This window comes from Phaethon aethereus (genome assembly GCF_964289735.1).
Source record: "Phaethon aethereus genome assembly, chromosome: 12".
In the NCBI taxonomy this organism is placed as follows: Eukaryota; Metazoa; Chordata; class Aves; order Phaethontiformes; family Phaethontidae; genus Phaethon; species Phaethon aethereus.
Window position 1 is genome coordinate 7,886,299 of NC_138588.1, and position 20,382 is coordinate 7,906,680.

General features: G+C 42.8%; 1 protein-coding gene across 1 annotated transcript in view; it reads left to right on the forward strand.

The window, feature by feature from the left end:
• Positions 1-222: 222 nt before the first annotated feature.
• AGBL1 (AGBL carboxypeptidase 1) overlaps positions 223-20,382 on the forward strand; it is a gene marked incomplete at both ends in the record, with an annotated part of 299,879 nt that continues 279,719 nt past the window's right edge. Inside the window, 2 exons of the mRNA XM_082005308.1 lie at positions 223-273; positions 20,082-20,145. Of these exons, the coding sequence (XP_081861434.1) occupies positions 223-273; positions 20,082-20,145 (115 nt within the window). The remainder of the gene's footprint in view (positions 274-20,081; positions 20,146-20,382) is intronic.

The window sequence follows — 20,382 nt, forward strand, 5'->3', positions numbered from 1 at the left end:
GGTAGAGCTCGGAGGGAGGGGGTACATTTATCTCTCCTGCTGAGGTCTAGAGTTGCATTGCTGTGATTATTGGAGGTAGCAGCGTGCATGTGTCTGGGGATCTGTGTTTAGCTGCTTCGTTTCTTAAACGGCACAGGGGCAGCAGCAAGGCAGGTTGGCAGCTTTGCTTTCTAGCTGCATTGTGTCTGCTGCTAGAAGGAGGGAGTGTGAGTGGGGAGCAGCATGGCAGAACAAGAAGCCAGTGGCTTGCAAGTCCTTCTCTCCACCCTCCAGGTAAGAACAGCTTGAACTAATGAGATAGGCACTTGGGCTTGTTTTCCTCCGTAATTCACCAGCAATGACTTGTTGGGCTGTGGTTGTTCATACGAGCTTCCTGCTGGCTTGCCTCTAAAAGCATCAGCGTGCAGGAGTCTTGACCTGCACCTCCCACCCCAAAAAGCCATTACAAAGCGCAGTTTCACTATTCAGAGGTGAACGCTGGCGATTACCGCTATGCATCAATCACCGAGCCCCGTCCGAGGGCAGAGCCTCGGTTCCCGGGACCTCGCTGCGCTCAGCGGGGGCGCGAGGGAGGTGCGAGGAGCCGGCTGCTTTGCGATGAATGGGACCTGACGGCGCTGTCAGTCTGCGAGCTAGGCAAGCCCCGGCGCGGCGCGCCGCTACTCCGAGGGCTGAGCGGGACGAGTAAACAGATCTGCCTGGGAGCAGCAAGTTCCTCCCTGTCACATTGTCTTCACCAGGACCCTTAAGCACTCACAGGGAAGTGACAGAAACTCTTGAGCCTGAGATCGGCGAGGCGCTGGCGTTGGGTGTGCTCAGTAAATGCTCGTGAGGAGCAGAGGGAAGTGTCCTGGTCCGGAATCATACTTGTTGGACAAGCTCGGCCACAGGACGAAGGAGGGGTATCTCTTTCTCTGCCTGTAGGCGACCCCCTCGGTTCTGTTTTCCCCCAGCAAGGATGCACTCCCCCCGGTCTTGCAGGAGAAGATGTTGAAGCTGAGGCATGAGCTACCCTATGAGATGGGGTGTGTGCTGTGGGAGGGAACCCGTGCTTTCATGAGCAATCATTTTGTCATGAGAGGTGGGTGGGAATTGCTTTGCCAAGACAAACTGCTTGCATAAAAAGCAAGTTACAGTGAAATACTGGTTGTCTGGACTTCTCAGGTGCCCTGAGCCCTGTGTGTGGAGCTGTGCTGACGTGGGTCAGAGCCCCATGGGGATGGGAGTTTCACATCCGAGGCAGCATCCTTCTCTGACTGCTACCTGTGTTGTCAAAACCTCACACATTGCAGAAGCAGAAAATAAGGGATAGGGCATGTAAAACAGACTGACTTACCCTCCTGGATCAGCCCAAGGATTCATGTCTCCTAGCCCTGTGTCTCGGAAGGTTTCTGTGACCAGTTGCAGCTGTGTAGAGGAGGTTATAAACCCCATGATATGCAACTGGCTTCAAAACTATAGTTGTGGGGGCTGATCAGCCTTGACATTTTTATCCAAGCTTATGTAACTGTCAACAACTTTTATTTCTCATGTCATTGTCAAACTCTGGTTTGCCCTCTGTGGCACCCTGTGGCAGTGAGTTCTGCAGGTAAACTGGCACACTGAAGAAAATTGTCCTATGGTCCTTTTATTTTTTGGCAGTGTAACTTGCCCTATGTTATTACAGCTTATTTAATGTATATTTTGTACTAGATCATGTTTTTGCTGAATCCAAGTTATAATCCTCTATATAATAGAATAATTGAATAATTGACAGCTGAGTGTACAATTCCTGTTTTTATTTATGCTCTCTAACATTAACAGTTAGGTTAGGACTAACAGTCCTGGTGCTCTCTGCATAATCTGGGAACAGAACTGGACAAGACCCAGGATTAAATTGGAAGCTGTAGTTTAAAATCACGTACGCGATTCATTGACAAAGCTACATGGAGGGCTACACTAGAAATAGTTAGGAACACTGCAGGTGAAATAAGTGGTGGTATTGGTAAAACGCAAGGAAGCACAGCATTCATCCCCAGTATTACAAAATCTAACCTTGGTACAACACCCTTGTTTCCAAAAGTTCTGTATTCACTTAGAGAAGAGCAAAAGTCTTTCTTTTTATATTTTCAATTAGATCCAGAGGTTTGAGGACAGAAAGTAAGTGCTGGATGACGACTGTAACACTGGTATGTTCTGACCCACCTCCTTCCCCTACCTCCAGCCAAAACATTACCAGCATAGCTCTGTAACGTCATCACCTACCTGTGCTACAAAAAATGGGTGACGAAAAAGACCTTTACTTGACACAATTGGAAAGCACTGGCCTGGGAAATAATAACTTTTGTTGATGTTTGCATTTACTGAGAACATCTTTCCACACTTTGTTATTTTCTGCAGCAGCTGTCTGAAACATGTTTGCTTTGTTTTTGTGTCCTGCTGGATTGTCATTGCTGATTCATATTCTTTTATTGGGCATGAAGAACATGTCTGCTGCATACAGCAGGCTATTCTGCAGGATATTACTGTGCATTTTCATTTCTGTTAGCACATAATATTGCTTTGTATGCAGAAAGCTTTCAGATGAAAGATGAGGGAACATTCAGCCACCAAGCCAGTCTTTATGGACCTCAGAATAAAAACATCCTTTCTCCTTCAGCCACTTACACAGGGCTAAATTTCTACCTCCCTTCCAAGCACTGACACAGATTATTATTCTCACTTGGAGGAATGTCCCCATCTGAAGGTCTATCACCTTCAGCCAAGGGAGTGATCTACCCCATCTCCTCCTGGCATAGACTCTTTTACCCCTAGTCTCACAGCCTGGCTTTGGTAAGGATGGTATCAAGCAGAACAAAACCAGAACACTGTGTATTTTGTCACTGAAGTCCTGCTCTGGTCAAGGAAAGAAACACTGGTTTCTGAGTTCTTCAAAACTGTTCCCAGTGCAACAAAGGACTGTGATCCTTGGAAGACAGCTCAAACCCCTGAAAGTGCAACGTGTTACAGATGTTCTGAAAAGTGACAGGATGAAAAGCAAAAACTGCTTTCAAAGTACAGCTGCATTTTGTCACCAAAATGTCACTGCAGGGAAGATGTGACATTTCAGATCTCTAGGTAAAAAGTGCTTCAAGTTGCTTACAAGGTGTAGCTTTAAAATGTGAATTTCAGATTTAAGAAAACCCTTTCCCTGTCTCACAGTTTTGTGTCAGTATGACAGAGCCGAGCTCTTAGGAGTTTACTGTACCCTATTGCTGCCTTTTTTGCTCTCTCTTCTTGATCCTCCCACTCCAATGTGCTCCTACAATTATCACCTCCCATCCCTCTGGCTTGGGTAGTGTTACCCCATTCTGTTCCCGTCTCTTACTGCATGACATCGACATCCTCACCTCACATCCAGCTCTGTTCTGTTTTTCATACATGGGCAGTGAAGTACCTACACCAAGGCTGGGCTGGTTACTACTCCCTCAACCTGCTCCCCGGCCACAGCATAGCAGAAATAAACATCCTCCCCATGTACAGTTTATGACCAGGGAAAAAAATCTGACATCCCTTTTTACAGGCAGCGTCCCTAATGCAAAATCCCTGAGAGATTTGGGATTAGATTCCTTGTTTATTTTAATGCCAAGAGGAGGTATCTGGGTGTTAGTTAAAAACAGCTGTTAGTTGCTAAGAAGAACAATAGAAAACTGAAGCCAGCGTCTTTCATTGTATCCCAGACTATTGAATCCCTTGAGACTGTAGAGCATCCTAGTTCCTACTCCTGGTTGTCCTGGCCCTCCTCTCGCTCCATGGTCTAACCAGTTAGCTAAATAAGAAACATTTTGATTCTTCCCTGGCTTCCTCCCTGCTCTCTTCCTTTCTTGCCAGGCCCAGATGTGAGCCTGCCTTGGTTACCCCTGAGAACCTCTCCTTATTCCATGGCAGTGTAAATCGTGTTGCCTGAGGAGTCCCAGATTTCCTGTTGGCTCTCAGCATGGTTTCCACACGCTTCCCAAAGCCACAGTCCCCGTTCACGTATTCTGCAGAGCTGGCAACCCCTGCGGCCGTTGGCAGATATTTGGCTCAAATTGTGTCCTACTATGTTGGACTGCACAGGTTCCCAAATGCTGTGGTTCGAAAGAAAAGAGGTGAAAATCTTATGTATCAGTGGAGGATGTTGTTTGTCTGAAGGGATTGCTCTCTGAAAGGCTACGGTGCCCAGCAGGGAACAGATACAAGATCCGCTGCTTGCTAACTCGAACCTCTCCGCTCCTTTGCGCTGCCTCTTTCGAGCTGTCTTGCTGGCTGGCTGACAAGGCAGTTCTATTGTTATCCTAAAGTCAAGTGGGAAGATATCTATGCTGCTCCAGTGACAATGAATATAAACGTATTTCATAAAATGCTTTTGTCTCTGCATCCTTGCACTTATTCTGTCAGCAGAGCTGCTGAGATTCCTGGCTTTGAGCAAAATAGATGCAAAAACCCCAGGAACTGCTCAGCAAGCAGAATGCCCACTGGTTTGGGCTGGGGATAGAGGAGCTCAAGGTTTGGATCTGTGTTTCTGGGAGGCAGCTTGGCAGGCAAGGCTTAGTGGAATAGCCTTAGAGGGAACAAAAATCAACTCAAACCCAGATGGCCATTTTTATGTGGTTCATTACCTGAGTTTTACTGAGATTGTTGTACCTAAAGTGAACAACAGTGAACTTAATGTCCTCCTAGTCCTTACAAAAAATATTCTAGCTTTGGAGCAGCAAAAGTAGTGCAGTTAGGGCAGGGAGACACTTGGCTATAGGGCTCAAGGGGAAATCCATTATGGGGAAACACTGGGTTCTCCAGCAGCTCTTTTGTGTCTCTACTGCCAAATGCCACTTAGGCTGCATGAGCCTGTTTTCTGCTTTCACTGTGGAAGAAAAGGAATAATTCTCTGCAAATGATCTTATAGAGATAGTGCAGGCCCCCACCCCATCTTTCAGGGTCATTGCTTGTTCTTCCCACTTCAGCTGTCATCTTCTCCCTGTCCAAGGAGAACCTAGAGGTAACGCAGAGCTCTTCCCTACAATCCCTGGATCACTGCCACGGGGCACTGCTAAGCCAGAAAGAAGAAAGAAGAAAGGAAGCTATCATCCATGCATTAACCCCAAATTCCTGCCAGGCCACGGAAGAAATATTGAAGTTTGGTGCTCTTGTGAATCAGCGCAGAACACTTAAAGCCCTCAGAGGAAGCTGAGGCATGTCTTGGACCCTGCTGAAACCCTTCCACCAACTGAGCTGGGACCAGAATTTCACTCTCTGTCCCCGGGCAGGCCACAGATGTTTCTCTGAGCGCTCTGCCAGCTCCTCTGAAAATGCCTCCATCTGGGCTATCCAGAATTTCCTGCGCCTGCATTAATGAGAATTCAGGACCTCAGGATGAAAAATGTACCCAGAGACTGGTCGGAGCGACAGCAACTGGGCTGAGGAAAAGAGTGTGTCGCAATCTGAGTCTCAGCAGAACTTTCTGTGTCGAACAAGGAAAGCGGGCTTCAGTCTGTCTTCTGCTGTCCCTTGTACTTCACTAGGATGGCTTGTGCTTTAAGGACAAACGAGATTGTGTCATGAATGTTCCTGGAGACCCCTTTCTCCCTTTCTGCAGAAATGCAAATGCGGCAGGATAAGCCATATTGCTAAATCAGTTGAATGCAGGTCTGGAGAAATAGATTATAACCCTCTGCATCTCGGTTAATAATGTGCAAAATGGCTAATAATCCCACCATGCCTTACATCAGTGTGTGAGAAATCAGGCAATGAACATTGGAAAAAAGATATCTGAAGTTCTGGTCACAACACACTAAAAAAAATCAAGGAGTAAATTAATAATTCGCTTTCAGTGCAGGGCTTGGATTCTGCACAATAAATAATGCACAGAACACATGCTAAATGATGAGGACAAAAAGCTGTATGGGGTCATTTTCCAAGCAGCAGGCACTGTTCATCCTGAAGCAGAGGTTTTGTGAAATAAAACAAGATGTCATGAAATTAAAAAATGCATTTACTACAGGCGGCCAAATGAAACATCATGAATGCTTTAAAACTGGTGCTTCTTAGCTGTTGAGGACTGTACTCATGGTCAGGATGTTTAACTTAGACTATTTGGATGCAATATAATGGCACAATATACCATGTCAAGCAGCTTTATATGTTTTTTTGTACAACTGCTGCATTATAGACACAAACACACATTAAACTACATTATGTAAGGAGCCATATGCATTTGTTTAAAATAATTATATTTCACATACAGTATAAAAATATATTCAAATGCATCTGCTTATCTATTTGTAAGTCAAGAATAATTATTGGTGGTTACCTAGCTTCCATAGGTGTTTTGTATGCCTACAAGTATATTTATATATTTCATCTATATTTTTATGTCAATGGAAGATTTCCACCTTCTCTATTCTCAGGCTTCAATAATTTCCCTCTGTGAAATATCTGAAGAGATGTTTTCATACAGACAGGTGTTTCTTTGTATAGCATAATCTTATTTTCAGTGTATTATGCTGCGTTTTGTTGTGATTTCTCAGAGATCTTTTCAACACATTTTTGCGTCCGACACAATTGGTCTGGTCCTCTTGGTTTTATCTATAATGGGCAAAAAATGTCTGTGGTAGAAAATATGTTCATGGACATCTTTGAATTAAAGTTCGTTACATTACGTTTAGCAAAAGGTGCAAAAAAATTTACTTGTATTGAAAAACGTGTGGACTGATAATGGTTAACTTTAGCAGCGTCTACTGATACCACCAGAGAGTTTACTGATGTGTATTAACAGGAAGAAAAACATTTCATAAATGTACCTGGGATTTAAGAGATGGGGAGGGATTGGTCTAGGATAGCAGGGTTGAAAATTGCTCCTGGAGTTGCGGCTGTCATAGGGATGCTGCCTCTGTGTGATCATTCCCGCTTGTGCCGGGACAGGTAACACAGCATGTATCATCATTACTCTTGCAAGGAGATTGGGAGGGGGGTGGTTATGCCTCTGGAAGTGCCGGTAAAAGCCCCTCCTTCCGCAGGACTCCAGGAGTCGGTGGGAAGTGCAGAAGTAAGGCAATGTTTGCTTGTAGCTCCCATGGACTGAGCCATGCTCTTGGGAGCGGTGGCCCTTTTCTGTGTATGTTAGGGTTGATGTATGCACACCGGAGAACCTCAGGCTTTCACACATCTTTGAAAGTCCTAAATCCATAGACATACCATGTGGCCACATATGTCATCGGGCGTTGCCAGGCTCCAGCCTCGTGACTATGTTCTTCTCACCAGACCAGGATAGAAAATAATTCTCTCTTGCCTTTCCCTGTTCTTTTAATAAGCACTTGTCTCACAGATAGTCTATTTGCACCTGTTTGTCTACAGGGCCTGATGGGCCATAGGATAGAAGCGCTGATCCATCAGTAGGGCCATTCTGCATGCTGGGCTTGCTGCTCATCTCCGCAGGAAAGGATGAGGGGCTGTGATTCTTGGGCAAAGCAGGCTGATTTCAGTCCCCAGGGGTCTGTGAGGCCAGAATGCACCTGGAAATTGGTGAGACATGCTCGTTGAGAAGGAGCTACAACTTTCTCCAGGAAGACCAGGAACAGTACAAAGCAATCTCACCACACAGTCTCCCTTCTCCCCGTTGGCAAAACCAAGTTTACTGCAGATGGTGAGGAACGAGTGTTAGGGGGAAGCCACATGGAATGTTCTTGTACAACTAAATTGTCCAGCTCACTTGACATACTGGTGGGTCATCAGTGCCTGCAATCCTGGAAGCTATGTATGTAACAGAAAGCACTACTGTGCTGCTGTTTCAAAGAGACAGTTTAATTTCAGAAAAGATAGTTTAGTTAAAGATGACTTTGAAGCAAGAACATGATTCCAAACCATCCTCAAATACCTGTAGACATTTTTTGTTATAATTAAAAAAAACCCTGCTTTTTTCTACTTGTTTTATCTTTGTGAGGAGTTGATCCAAATATAATCTAGGTGCATTTTTTGGGTGAAGATTCAAATCTCCAAGAACTGGATAATCTTTTGCCTTTTCATACAGGGAAAACAATTTATCTTAGTACAGTTTTGGGAAGGAAAGTCTAATGTGATGAAGAATGCCTCTTAAGGGAAACCTGTCATTCTCCTCCATAGGTCAATGAAGACACGCCACATTCATATCCATGACTTAGTATTTCCTTTTGATCTGTTGCACTGTTAAGGCTTTTGTTTTGCTGAGTGGAGACCTACCATATTATGAAGAAAACATGGTTTCAGAAATCAAGAATTTGTCATTGATTTCATAAGATGTCTTCTAGGGAGGACAAAGATAACATAGTAGAGATTCTTCTGCCCACAGGCACTATTAAGCTACAAAAAAGATAATTAATGTTTTAGATCAGCTATTGATTCACAGAAGAACATCTGCTTGACAAGAAATTCCATGGGCAAAGATAAACGTCCTTCCCTTAGGGGGTTTAGAGAGTGAGGTTGGGTTTTTTCGCCTCACGCTGTTTTCCTGGAAAAGCACAGGCTTATTTTCAAAAGGTGCTGTAGGTTGAGGTGGAATTAATGATAACAGCAAAACTTTCATGATGATTCTTGTTAGAAAATTGAGTAATTCTGACACAGAAGTCCTATGGGAGAAATAACTGCTCTACCAAAGAGGCTTTTTTCCCCTTTTCAAAAAGGGATGCTTTGAAACCAAAACATGTATTTTTCTGACACTAGAGACATGGAAGCACCACAGCATTGTGTTTTACTACAATCAACTTCTGTGAAGCCTTTTATGCACATTAATTTTTGGTGTAATTTACAGGCAGAGGCTTCCCACTGGGCCCAATGGGAATTTGATCCCTGTAGTAAACAGAGACAGACTCTTCTCCCCTGGGCTCATCTGCTCCACTGCAATCTCTGCTACCTAGTCGCTTCCTTTCAAAAGAGAGAATGATGGTGTATTGGCGGCTGAAGTAGGAGTCCTGGGCTTTAGTCTCAGGACTGTTACAGACTCCCTCTATCCAGACTCATTTAATGCCTGTGCCTCCAGATTTCTCCGTTTGGTCAAAAATGGAGATAAAACTCATCTGACAAGTTAGGGCAAAGGGAGTCTTAGTTCACATTGTTTCCCAAATCAAGGGTGAAACAACTGGCTCCATGAGCAGATGACGCTCATGCGTCCTGGGTGCAATCAGTGTAATGCGTGTCCTCTGCCATCCTCTGTTTTTTAACAGGATTCCTTCTGAAAGACCAAAGCAGCAGCTTTACAGTGAAGATAATGTTGGGTCTCCATTTTATCTGTCATTAACCTGGCAAGCAGAGCGTGACAGGGAGAGAAAGAGATCCTTCCATAAGCAGTTAGCTTGGCATGGTGAATGCCCACCTGTCTGCACTGCAAAGGAGGGGAGGAGGGAGAATGGCCCACCTGACCTTTCCCTATGATTAAAATGCTGATCTGATGAAGTCAGAGGAACGAACTGAACTGCCCCTTTCGACCCTCCATTTTTCCAGGAATAAACCAGCACCATCCCCATGGAGACAGTTTCTGGAGAGGCTAGGGGAAAGCAGCACTACTGCCCTGATTTGTCTGGCCTTCCCTTTGCGAAAATCTGCATTTGAGTGGCCTCTTGCCCCATGCTAAGGTTCTGCAAGAGGGGGAGAGAGCTGGAGATGACAAGTGAGAAAGAGAATGTGTGCCTGGCTTTGTTTTTCTTTGACAATCTCTCTTCCCATAGGGCTTAGGTCATTTGATCCCCCCATAACGCACAGGGATTTCAAGGGGACAGCTGGAAGCAGAGATGCATTAAAATGACTTGCCGTCTGAGATGAAAACCTTGCTATATCTCACTGACTGCAAACTCTGGAGGGTTTTGTCTAAAAGGTGGTTGCCTGAGTGGCTGGCTGATCAAACAGTTGGAAATCTTCCTAGCTGAGTTCCCCTGCTATGTCCTAACAAAGCCTGTGGAGCACTGTTACACCAGCAGGTCTCCTTGAGAACATACTGAAATAAAATAGGACATTAACAAGTACTTTTTGGTGGCCTCTCCATGTTGGCGATGGATGCAGGCATCGGAGGTAGACTCTGACATAAACCAAACTTCCTACTGGGTATTTGCTGAAGAATTCACTTTTCTCTCAGAGATCAAATGTGCACCGTGTCATCAAGACTATTTGCTCAGATCTCAGTGAGACGTGCGTGGGTCTGTGGAGAGTTCAGAGGTCCCTATCCATTGCTCTGCCAGCAGCAGAGGAATAAGTGGCTCATGCCAGAGGTCCTGTCTTTTCACACGAGTCATATGCCATCATATGTTCAGCCTGTTCCCATGTGAGAGTGTCTCAGGAGAGACAGCCCACAGAGTTTGGTTCGATGAAGTCCACAGGGGATCTCAGTAGAGTGAATATAAACAGTGTGTGAAGGGTGGCACATCAAGGGACACGATGCTCCTTGCCTCCTGGGTCAGGATGTGCAGGGTCAATGCTGTTCCTCGGACACCCGTGGGCACGGCAAGAGCTGTCTGCTGCAGTCTTGCTGCACAGAGAAAGGCGCCAGTAGGAGTAAGAGCTCTCATTCATCTCTCCCTTTGCAATGTCCCTGATCTACATTAGCCTGGATCTCAGCTCAGTAGTCTCTAAGAGGACAGTGAGCTCGTATTTTTAAATTTAGCTCCTGCCACATTTTCCTGGAGCACAAACGCAGCAGTGAGCTCATTCACTGAGCTAATAAAATGCCTTTCAGCTTGACTGACCAGCACTTAGTCTGCAAGTGCTTCTGAGCCGCTGAACTGAAGTAACAAGGGCTGAATAAAGCCGCAAACACGTCTTCTTTTAACATGGTGGCATTGGCTTGCTGCTGCTGGGTGTCTTTCACAGAGTGTAGACTAAAGATAATAAAAAGCTTTGTTACATTCTGGATGGAAAACGACATACCTCTGTCATACCTTTTAAAAGTTTGTCAGCCTTTTCAGAGAACTGAGGGCTTTGCTTTTAAGAGATTGCTGTTTAAATCTAGACAGATGGGTCTCAGCAATGCAGTTAGACAGATGTTCTGCTTTACATTACTAGTAATAATACTTTGAATCATTAGAATTTCGAAACAGAGTTTGCTATTCATTATGGGTGCCGAGTTTCATTTGTTTGATTTTTCACTTAGGCTGGATGGGAAAAATAGGTTCATCACTTTCACTTTCAGGTTCTATCTCTTAAGAAAATAAGCTGTGACTAATAGTTATTAGCGGTTTGTCTCCACTACCCATACCTGAATCATCATTATTAAGTGTTGATTGATTAAAGGCATTTTCATTGCTGTTCCAGAAAGCACTTTTGAAAGTGGGGTAGATTGACACATAAGGACACTTATCTTGGCAAGAGAAAAGACTGGCGTTTTTCTAACCCATGTACCTTATAGTGATCCTTTTCTTCAGCCTGTACAAGTCAATGTCAGACTAATGTGTAGTAAATGTAGTTAGCACTGGAATACAGAGAAGCCCAGACGGAACAGAGCATTATCCCAGGCAAGTGCCAGGGCAGACAGAGAGTCGACATAAGGACTCTTGTGGTTTTATCGTGCTTAGCCCAAGCAGCGACATCACAGAGAAGGCAAGGATAGCACCATCTTCATTATGACTGTTTATTTCCACATGCACATGCTCATATTTGCGATAATATTCAAAAATATGTGCTTTTATTATAAAGCAAGTACATCTGGAAATTTTCCAAGGATCTTCCAGACTCATTTGTACTTTGACAAATGCCGTTGCTTGAAAAGAACTTTGTTAATTCCCAAATGCGCTTCTTTTTCGAAAGACAGACTCTTCGCTGGATTGACACCCATAAAATCTTACAAAGAAAGAGAGTTGCCAGTTTCGTGCTGCTGTTTCATCATTAGTAGTGGAAAAGAAAACTACAGCTGAATGGAAAACACATATTCCTTCCTATTAAGTTTGGGTGGCAATTGTGTTAAGTAGCTGTAAGAGAGTGGCATTTGAATGAAACATTAATATTTTAAAAAAGTTCAGTAACAGCTAAAGTAATATAAAATATAGGAATAAATGCAAGAAACAGCAATAAACAGTAGGTGCTAACATGCATATAAAGATTGTAGTGCAAGAATGGTTAATGTCTTATAGAAACTTATTAAGAGAGTGTGAAAGACATATGCTAGGATAATTTTGGCATTAAAATAAAAATAGATTAAAAAGAGGAAAAAAGTGAATGACATAACATTAAATCCAGCCAAAATCTTTAGGTGTCATAGGTAACTTATTGTGAAATAAAAGACGAAACCTGGGAGAATTTATCTGCAGTAGAAATTACAGAAAGAACATTAGAAATATTCAAAGGGAAGTCTAAAAGCCTTTTGCAGAATATCACGTGTTTTGATTTATCTCAAAGTTTCCTCATTCTTTTAACACTTCCAATTTGACAGAAGCATTTTAAGGTTATATAATAATGTGTTTTACCACTGGTTCTGCATAATAAAGTAATTGCTCTATTAGAGATGCATTAGTGAGAGGAGCAAGTGACACAAAAGAACTTTGTATCAGGAAGAACTTCTGAACAAGGACAATCTTTTCTTTAAGAACACAGAGAGAATTTTGGCATGCAGAAAGAAAGAAAGAAAAAGCAAGCAAGCAAGCAAGCGAGCAGCAAGCCATTTACTTTGCCAGCAGTATCCAAGACATTGCAGTCTATCAGGGCATAATTCCTGCAGATATCTGGATGTGAATACATTTTATTAGTGTGACACGCTAATGGTGTGGCACAGACGTAATGAACATCCTTGCTCTGAAGTTAGGTGAAACACCTTGGAATCTTTGTGACACAGCAGGTAAAACTCATACTTTGGAAAAGGGTCAGGTCATGGTCTATGTGCCTCTTAATTAATATATGGATTAATTAAATGTAGCATCTCCTTTGTCCTTGGGCACAAGAATGAATATTGCTTCACAAATAGGACTAGGACCCGCTGGTGGTGAGTAGCCCTTTTTTCTCCTAACGTGGTATTAGGATTCCTTGCAGGGGCTAGGTCTTTTCTGTTGCATCTGCTCCTGGGAAGTTAGGAGGAAAAGACTAATCTCAGTGAAGGAGGTCTTTGAAACCCCCACAAATAAATGGAAGTAAGTGTGTGATTGCGAGCTGTAATACTTTGGTGCAGAGAGTGTTTCTGCTTCATTTTATTCAAATAGCTATCTGGGTTCTGCCACCCATTCTCTTACGTATTGACTAAGTGAATTTCCCACCGCTGGGTGATATTTCCCACCAGGAAAATAAGGGACAATGAATCTGACCTTCTTGATGAGGGATACAGTGGGGCAGGTGTTAATTAATATTTATGAAGAAATCTGTGATCCTGTGATGAAAGGTGTTATGTTAGTGCAATTTATTGCATTAAATATAGTAAGATTCCTTGGCACAGATGATTTCCACCATGTTATTCACCAAGATATTTTGGCTAGAGATCAGCTCAGGCCAAGCTGTTACATCTCAACACCTTCACTGTTTTGAAGACATTCAGATGTAAGTTTGGAATTTGCCCATCTCTGCCTTGAAGCAGTTCAGTCCCACAGAGTGTAACACACATCCTTCAAAAAGAATCCCTGAAGCTCAATGAATAGGAGCAAAGCCCTGTACAATAACATCAATAACATGTTAAAAGTTGGCTTCGAGGCACTACTTCTGCCCGGCCGCCTGGCAAGCTGCCATCCGTTGTGAAGGGTATATAATGATTGCACCCAACAGTGAGCTGGTATGTTACCGAAAAACAGGTTGCAGGTTATCACACACAAGTGCAAACAAGGATGAGAAAAAACATACTTTCAAGTCACTGCAGGCCATGAAAAAAGCCACCCACTTGATTGCAGCAGGCTGAGAGACACCGTTTTTATCAGTATTTGCTATATTCCCTGGTATAAAATGCACAACTGCTGCTTTGGGCTGATGCATAGAGCCTGGCTTGGTGTTGAGCATCAGCAGGCATGAAAACAGCTGGTGCTTGGGTAAATAGGGTGCTAGCCATGCCCCTCAGGGACTCGCAGGACCCAGCGAGAGGGACTCATCTCTAAGGCTTGGGAACGGGAGCAAGAACTTGTCGAACCGCATGTCTTGTTCTGGGAGGCCCCTTGGCTGCCCTGTGTACAGTTTGAGGGCTACATGATCCCACACAGCTGCGAACGCCTTTCTAGCGGGATTAAAGAGGTCACTCAGGACACTGCCTGAGCAGCAAGGTCCTCGTCTCTGAGTCTTTAAATAGCTCCTTTCCTTTCCATGTCTCCTTCGAGTTTCCTGGCTTGCTCAGGCCTGTCTGACTCCTGAGGAGAGGATATCCAGATCTGGCCAACGCGATGCACTTACTGTTTACAATAGAGGATGGTGCTGAGGTTTGCTGGATGGACGTCTGGGGAGCCGGGGCACGAGGACCATAAGTTCTCAGGATCCTTCTAAAGCAGGATGATGGCAGTATTGTCACAAAATTCTTCAGTAATAATAAAATTCAGGTTGTAATCACTTTAATTTGAATCCCTTGTTTTGAGGTTGCCTAGTGAAATCTCAGAGATCCCTGAACCCTTTTTTCCCCCTCAGAAATATTTTTTTTTTTTCTAAACTTCCATGTATCCAATACTGTTGATAATAACCTTCCAACAAGAAGAAATCACAGTTAGCTGGCTGAATATTGAGGCTGAAGATGGGAGCACAGACAAGAAAATCTCCAGGGTATTTTGCTCTCTTATTTAAGTGTGAATTTTTAGCTCCTCTGAAATTAGAAAAAGCAATTTACTCTGACAAGGCACAGAATGTAAGGTACTGAACCTGGCTTCACAGTTATTGTGAGACTGGATAGTCACTGTGGGAAGAAGATATCCAGCTGGCAATTCCATAACGCCAGCGGTGAGTGGCTCTGCCCAGCAGTTGGGTCGGGGGCACCTCTGCCTTGCTGGCAGCAGGCTGTCGGGGGGGAGTCTTTCCTTTAAGCATTAATACAGTTATTAGCAGCCAAATAGTTTCCAGAGATCTCAGGAGAGAGGGAGGACTAATGCTGCTCGGCTCCTAACCTAGTCTTGATTTTAGCCGGTATTAATTTTGCACCAGGATTTCTCTTCAACAGGCTTTGAGCGCAGAGAGCGAGAAATCTTACTTGCAGATGCAAGTCTCATTACACAGACAGTTAGGCTTCTGACTGCTGCTATTTGTGTGAGCAAATTTATTAAGGGTAAGAGAAGAAAGAAGGATGTATTTTGAACATGTCAAATCCTGCTTCCCTATTTAGAAACAGGCTATTTAAAAACAAACAAACAAACAAACAAAACCTGGAACTGGACATCCTACTCCTTGGCCTCTTTAAAAAAAACAGTTCTGGAAGTTTGTTAGCCCAGTGCAGCGACAAATTTTCTTTAAAAACAGGCTGGTTTTGTTTTTTTTTCTAAGCAGTGATACAGCTTTGTGAGGCTATATCCAAAAATTAATTTAATAGGAGTTAGAAACCGTATTATCCATTGTCTTGCAGGATTGACTTCTTTAATTTTGCATTTATTATTTTTGTGAGCGGAATAACAGCTTTGTATTTCTTTCCCCAAATAAAATATTTACTAGTAAATATCGTGCCACACAAATTAATGCTGTTTGATTTCTTTCCGGGCATTCTCCTTTTTTCAGCATTAATGCTTAGACTCACATAACACTCTCAGTAGTTTGCATGTCTCATTTGTAGAAATATTTGCCTTTGGGCAAAAGACATGAAAGCCCAAGAGCTGCACAAAAGACTGAGTTTATGGGAAGTCTTCACTTTAAGCCAGCACTAAAAGGGGAACTGCACTGATAGCTGCTCCCCTCAGGTGGGACAGGAAAAATCCCACCTCTGTTGGCTCTTCAAATCTTGTGGAAAACATCCCAGGAGACTCCTCTGACAAGATGAGATTACCTGTTACTGTGGTTTAGTTGCAATTTTATAATCTTGTCTTGAGTAAATAACAGCTTGTCTTGGCATGTTCCCAGGACATGGGACTCCTTCCCCGCTTAATCATGGGTCAGCAAAATAACCGGAGCTGCCAGTCAGGAGGATCTTGGGATCAAGCTGTTGTCCTCCAAACCCAATGTCACTGACTAATCACTCGCTGCCTGTAATGTACCAATGACTGTGCGCTGGGGTATTTTTTTATTCCTGTCTTTCTCCATCCTCCTGCTGTTTATCTCTGAGGAGCTTCAGCCAAGCTAACCAAAGCCCTGGTGTTTCAGGGATTAATTCCCAGAAAAAGCTCAGAGAGGAACTATCATCTGGGAGCTGATTAAATGCATCTGAACTCAGCCCTGTGATACTCCCGGTTGGGTGAGAAAACCAGAAAGATTTGCTGAAATAAGGCTAAGATGAGGGGCTCTGGCCAAAAAGTAGAGCCATGCTTGATATTTTAAGTGGTGTTTTTTGCTTCTTTAGCCTTTATCCAGCTGCAAGCTGTGAAAGGCAGCTACAGGCTGCTGTTAATTGGTAACAATTTGGTTCTAATTCTAAATCCTTGCAGTAAAATCTCACAGGAGGTTGGTGATTTTGTAATCCAACTTGAGCCTCTGGGAACTTTTCTCTGCTCTCGTTCCGCCCATATATCATGACTGCATCTTCATTAGTCTGTGTGTGGCTAGATGTTGTATCTAACATTTGTAAATGCTGACAGGAACTGAAAATATTTAGCAAGAGGAGTTTCACTTCTCTCTTTGCTTACGGTTTGTTCTTGAATCATCAAACATATCTTTCAATAAAAATAACTAATGTGTTTATTTTAACCAGAGCTGGGTAAGTAATTTGCATTAAAGAAATTACTCTATTCATCTTTTTTAGATCAGGCACAAGTTGTGATTTTTTTCATTTTTACTTACTATTAAAAAAGATTTACTGAGTATTTTTTATGAATGAATTTGTTGGCAATTCATCCACAAAGACTTTGGTATGAGTATTAATTTAAACAATTAATTCTGATAGATTTCAGTGTCCAAGTTTCTCTGATGATTTTGAAAATCTCAAGCTTTTCAATTAGTCAAAATCTAAGCTGTTTCTTTTCAACAGGCTAGTTGACATCTTGCAAGACAACAGCAACTTCAGGGTTGTTTTTTCTGTCTTGCTGCTATAAATTGGAGTTGTGTTCTTCTGCAGTATTCTGTATTATTCAGCGGTGTCACTAAAGTTAGTGGGAAATATGTTAGAATTGGTAATGGGACTAGAGTTTTATCCACTGTTTCAGCAAACACACAAGTCATCGAATTCCCTCGCTAGTGCACTGGAGGAAGGGGAACAATGGGGCACCAACACAGCGTTTTAGTGTTGAACTATCAAAAGTAAATACTCAGGTAAAATATTTGGCAATATCACCTAGCTCTAATTTGCACATTTTAAAGGTTGATCTTTAATGTCCCCTCAAGTTCTTTGTTCGCTTGAGTCCCTGGGTAAAGCGCATGGAAACGCAGAGGATATCTTATGTCATCACTATTTGTGTTAATGGCTTAGGAAACCCACAATCCAATCAGTTAAAATAAACAACCCAGTGTAATAGGAGCATAAATCAATGAAGACTTCATTACTGAAACCTTAATGTGTAATCCATCCACCTACAGAGGAAAGGGATACTGAGAGGCAGCAAGGCAAAACCAGAGGACGGTCTGATTTAGGCCACCCTGATATTTAAAAAGGTGCTGAGAACAGTAACTCTTCCTGAAGTCAGTAAATTTGGTGCATACTCATCACTTCTGACAGCCTGCCCCTGATTATTAAGTCCCTATGATAAAAAATGCCAGGGAACTCTTGGGAAGAGAGCTCTGATTGCTCTTTGTTAGCTCTGTGAGACTTGAGGCAGCTCAGGACTGTGGACTAATGAATGAAGACATGAATTAGCAAGATTAACGTATGACTAAAACTATACGTGTTACCTAGAAGTAATGGTATTCAGAACTGCTCTTACCCTGCTGCAGACCTTCCTCTCTGTGAGGTCCTTTGAGCCAGTAACATGAATTTGGACCCTAAGATGAAGGTGGCAATACTTGGTGAACAGAGAGTTACTGGATTTCATTAAAGCCACGTATCCTGTTTGTCTTGGCTCTGAAAGAAGTAGTAATCCTATCATACCGAGCCTTTTGATTTCAACACGGTTCATAAAAAGGGCTGAACTTTTCTGTTCAGTGCAGAGATCTCTGCTTCTTGAGTTAATGTAGTAATGAATAGGAACAGCAGGCTCTCACTCTGGGCATGGGCCAGCTCTGAGGTGGGGATGAGACATGCACTTTTCCTGTGGATTTTAGCTAACAACAAAAGTAAGGTGAGACTTCAGAAAGGCGACAGTGCTCACAGACCCTCTTCCCCTGAGTGCCCTATTTCAGAAGTGATTCTCTGCTTATTTTCTCCAGTCTCTCATTCTTGCCTGACTCTTCTTTCCTCCTTCCCCCAACGACATCTTGTTCTTTTGTCTCCTTTCCCTGCTGATACTTTTTTCCCCGTTGCTCACTTATGCCAGCATGAAATGTGTATCGAGCAGTTAAAGTTTGGTAGTCCGCCAAAACCAGTACGATGGAATTCTGTTTTTCAGATATTTGGGGTTGTTTTTGTTAATAATTATATTAAAAAAAGAAATCTAAGAATACATAATGTTAAGGATACAGAAGTTAGGAAACATTAGTGCTAATGTAGACACTGCGTGCAGAAGGTGGCACGTATAATTTGCTGATACAGAAGGAGGTTTGGTTGAAGGGAGCTGCCGAGCATCCTATAGGAGTTCTGGGACAAAGGTGGAAACCCAATTCTCCATGCTGACAGTCACCTGATCTGACTGTGAAGACTGACCTTTTTCCAGCTTCATTCCCACGTCTGACTCAATGCATAACCTCCCCAACTATAACAAAGGAGGAAGGGGTGTGATATGCAGCTCACTACCTACACGACCCTCAGCACCATGTCAGCTTGTGCTGTGACTTCAGCAGGGATCAACTGGAAAAAAAAAAAGGTCTGTTTGCATTAATAGTCATTATTACAGATCTGAATTAGATTTCCTTATGTTCTTTCTATTTTGCTAGGTGTTACTTCTCAATTCCTTGTCTTAAATATTCAGTTGCATAATGTTAAATATGTCAGAGAATGGTTGAATCAATTTGCCTGCTAAAATGAACTCATATATCCAGAATACATACGAGTAGGTTAAGTTTCTTAAGCACTTCAACATTCAGAAATATAGGAGTCATATATTTGTAAGATATTATCCTATTGTAATAATTTAATGGGTGATAGTGATTCCATTATAGATTATGTGTTTCTGAGGTTCTTCAGGATCAAGGCTACACAAATGCAAGTTTTCTAATGTTGGAAATTTGTATTGTCTTTTATTGTATCTGTATGGAAATTAAGAGATCTAGAACTTAACCCAAATCCCTCATACAGCAATACAGACTGGTGATTAATTCTTCAGTCTCAGCAGTGAATCAGGTTGGAGGAGGATTAAAGAAGGGGACTACTGTATCACACAGATGGATGGTAGATATCATGTGGTTCATTCTCCTCAAGTACAATATATCTTATTTCCTGTAGTGTAAAATTTAAAGTGAATCTAAAGCAGGATGTGTGATGTCAAGGTGTGGTGCTTACTTGGTCTTCATTCAAAATAAGGTTAGGGCATCTTTCTGCTCCCCACATTCCAGCCTTCCATGTGCTTGTGGCTGCAAAGCTGCAAAGACAAGGTAATTTTCTTTTAAATGAGATTAATAAAATCTAAAAATGTTCTTCTTCAACTGCTAGTAATAAGAGATGCTGTCATTGAAAACCACCCCACATTTAATAATTCTGTGTGACACAGAATTGCCTCAACTTTGAGGTAGCCAGATGAAACCGAAAAAGAGATGGAATTTAGAATTTAGATGTAAATTCTGCAGAAATGCTACTGTGTATTAAACATTGTGTAGTATGATCAGTATGTCTGTCTCAGACTTTTGAAGTGCGTTATCAATATAGTTCCACATATTCACTGGCCAGATGGTATGAAAAGTACTCAGTATCCAAACAAGGATCTCCAGGGTCTCTGCACCACAGGATGCGCCACAGCCCTTTGTATCATGAAGTTCACTGCTCTGAAGTGATGCCTGAATCTGATGTGTTTCCATTCCAGAACTCCTGTGACAAGGATGTCATCCTGAATATTCTCAGAGTCCTTACTGACCTGCTCTCTCTCGGTAAGGAAGCAAAGCTCTGGGGTAATGCTTGTAGGCTAGGGGCAGAAAGGAGGTCCTCAAACAGGTCAGGGACTTCACGCCTGCATAAACTCAGCCGGGTGTTTGCAAGGTGAACAAATTGTGAATTGTACCGGTAGGTCAGCGGTCCTTACTCTTACGTTTGGAAAACTGAGCTTTTCCAGTAAGTTAGCGAGAAAAAAGAACCCCCCACAACACAGAGTCTCTGTTGTTTTTAGC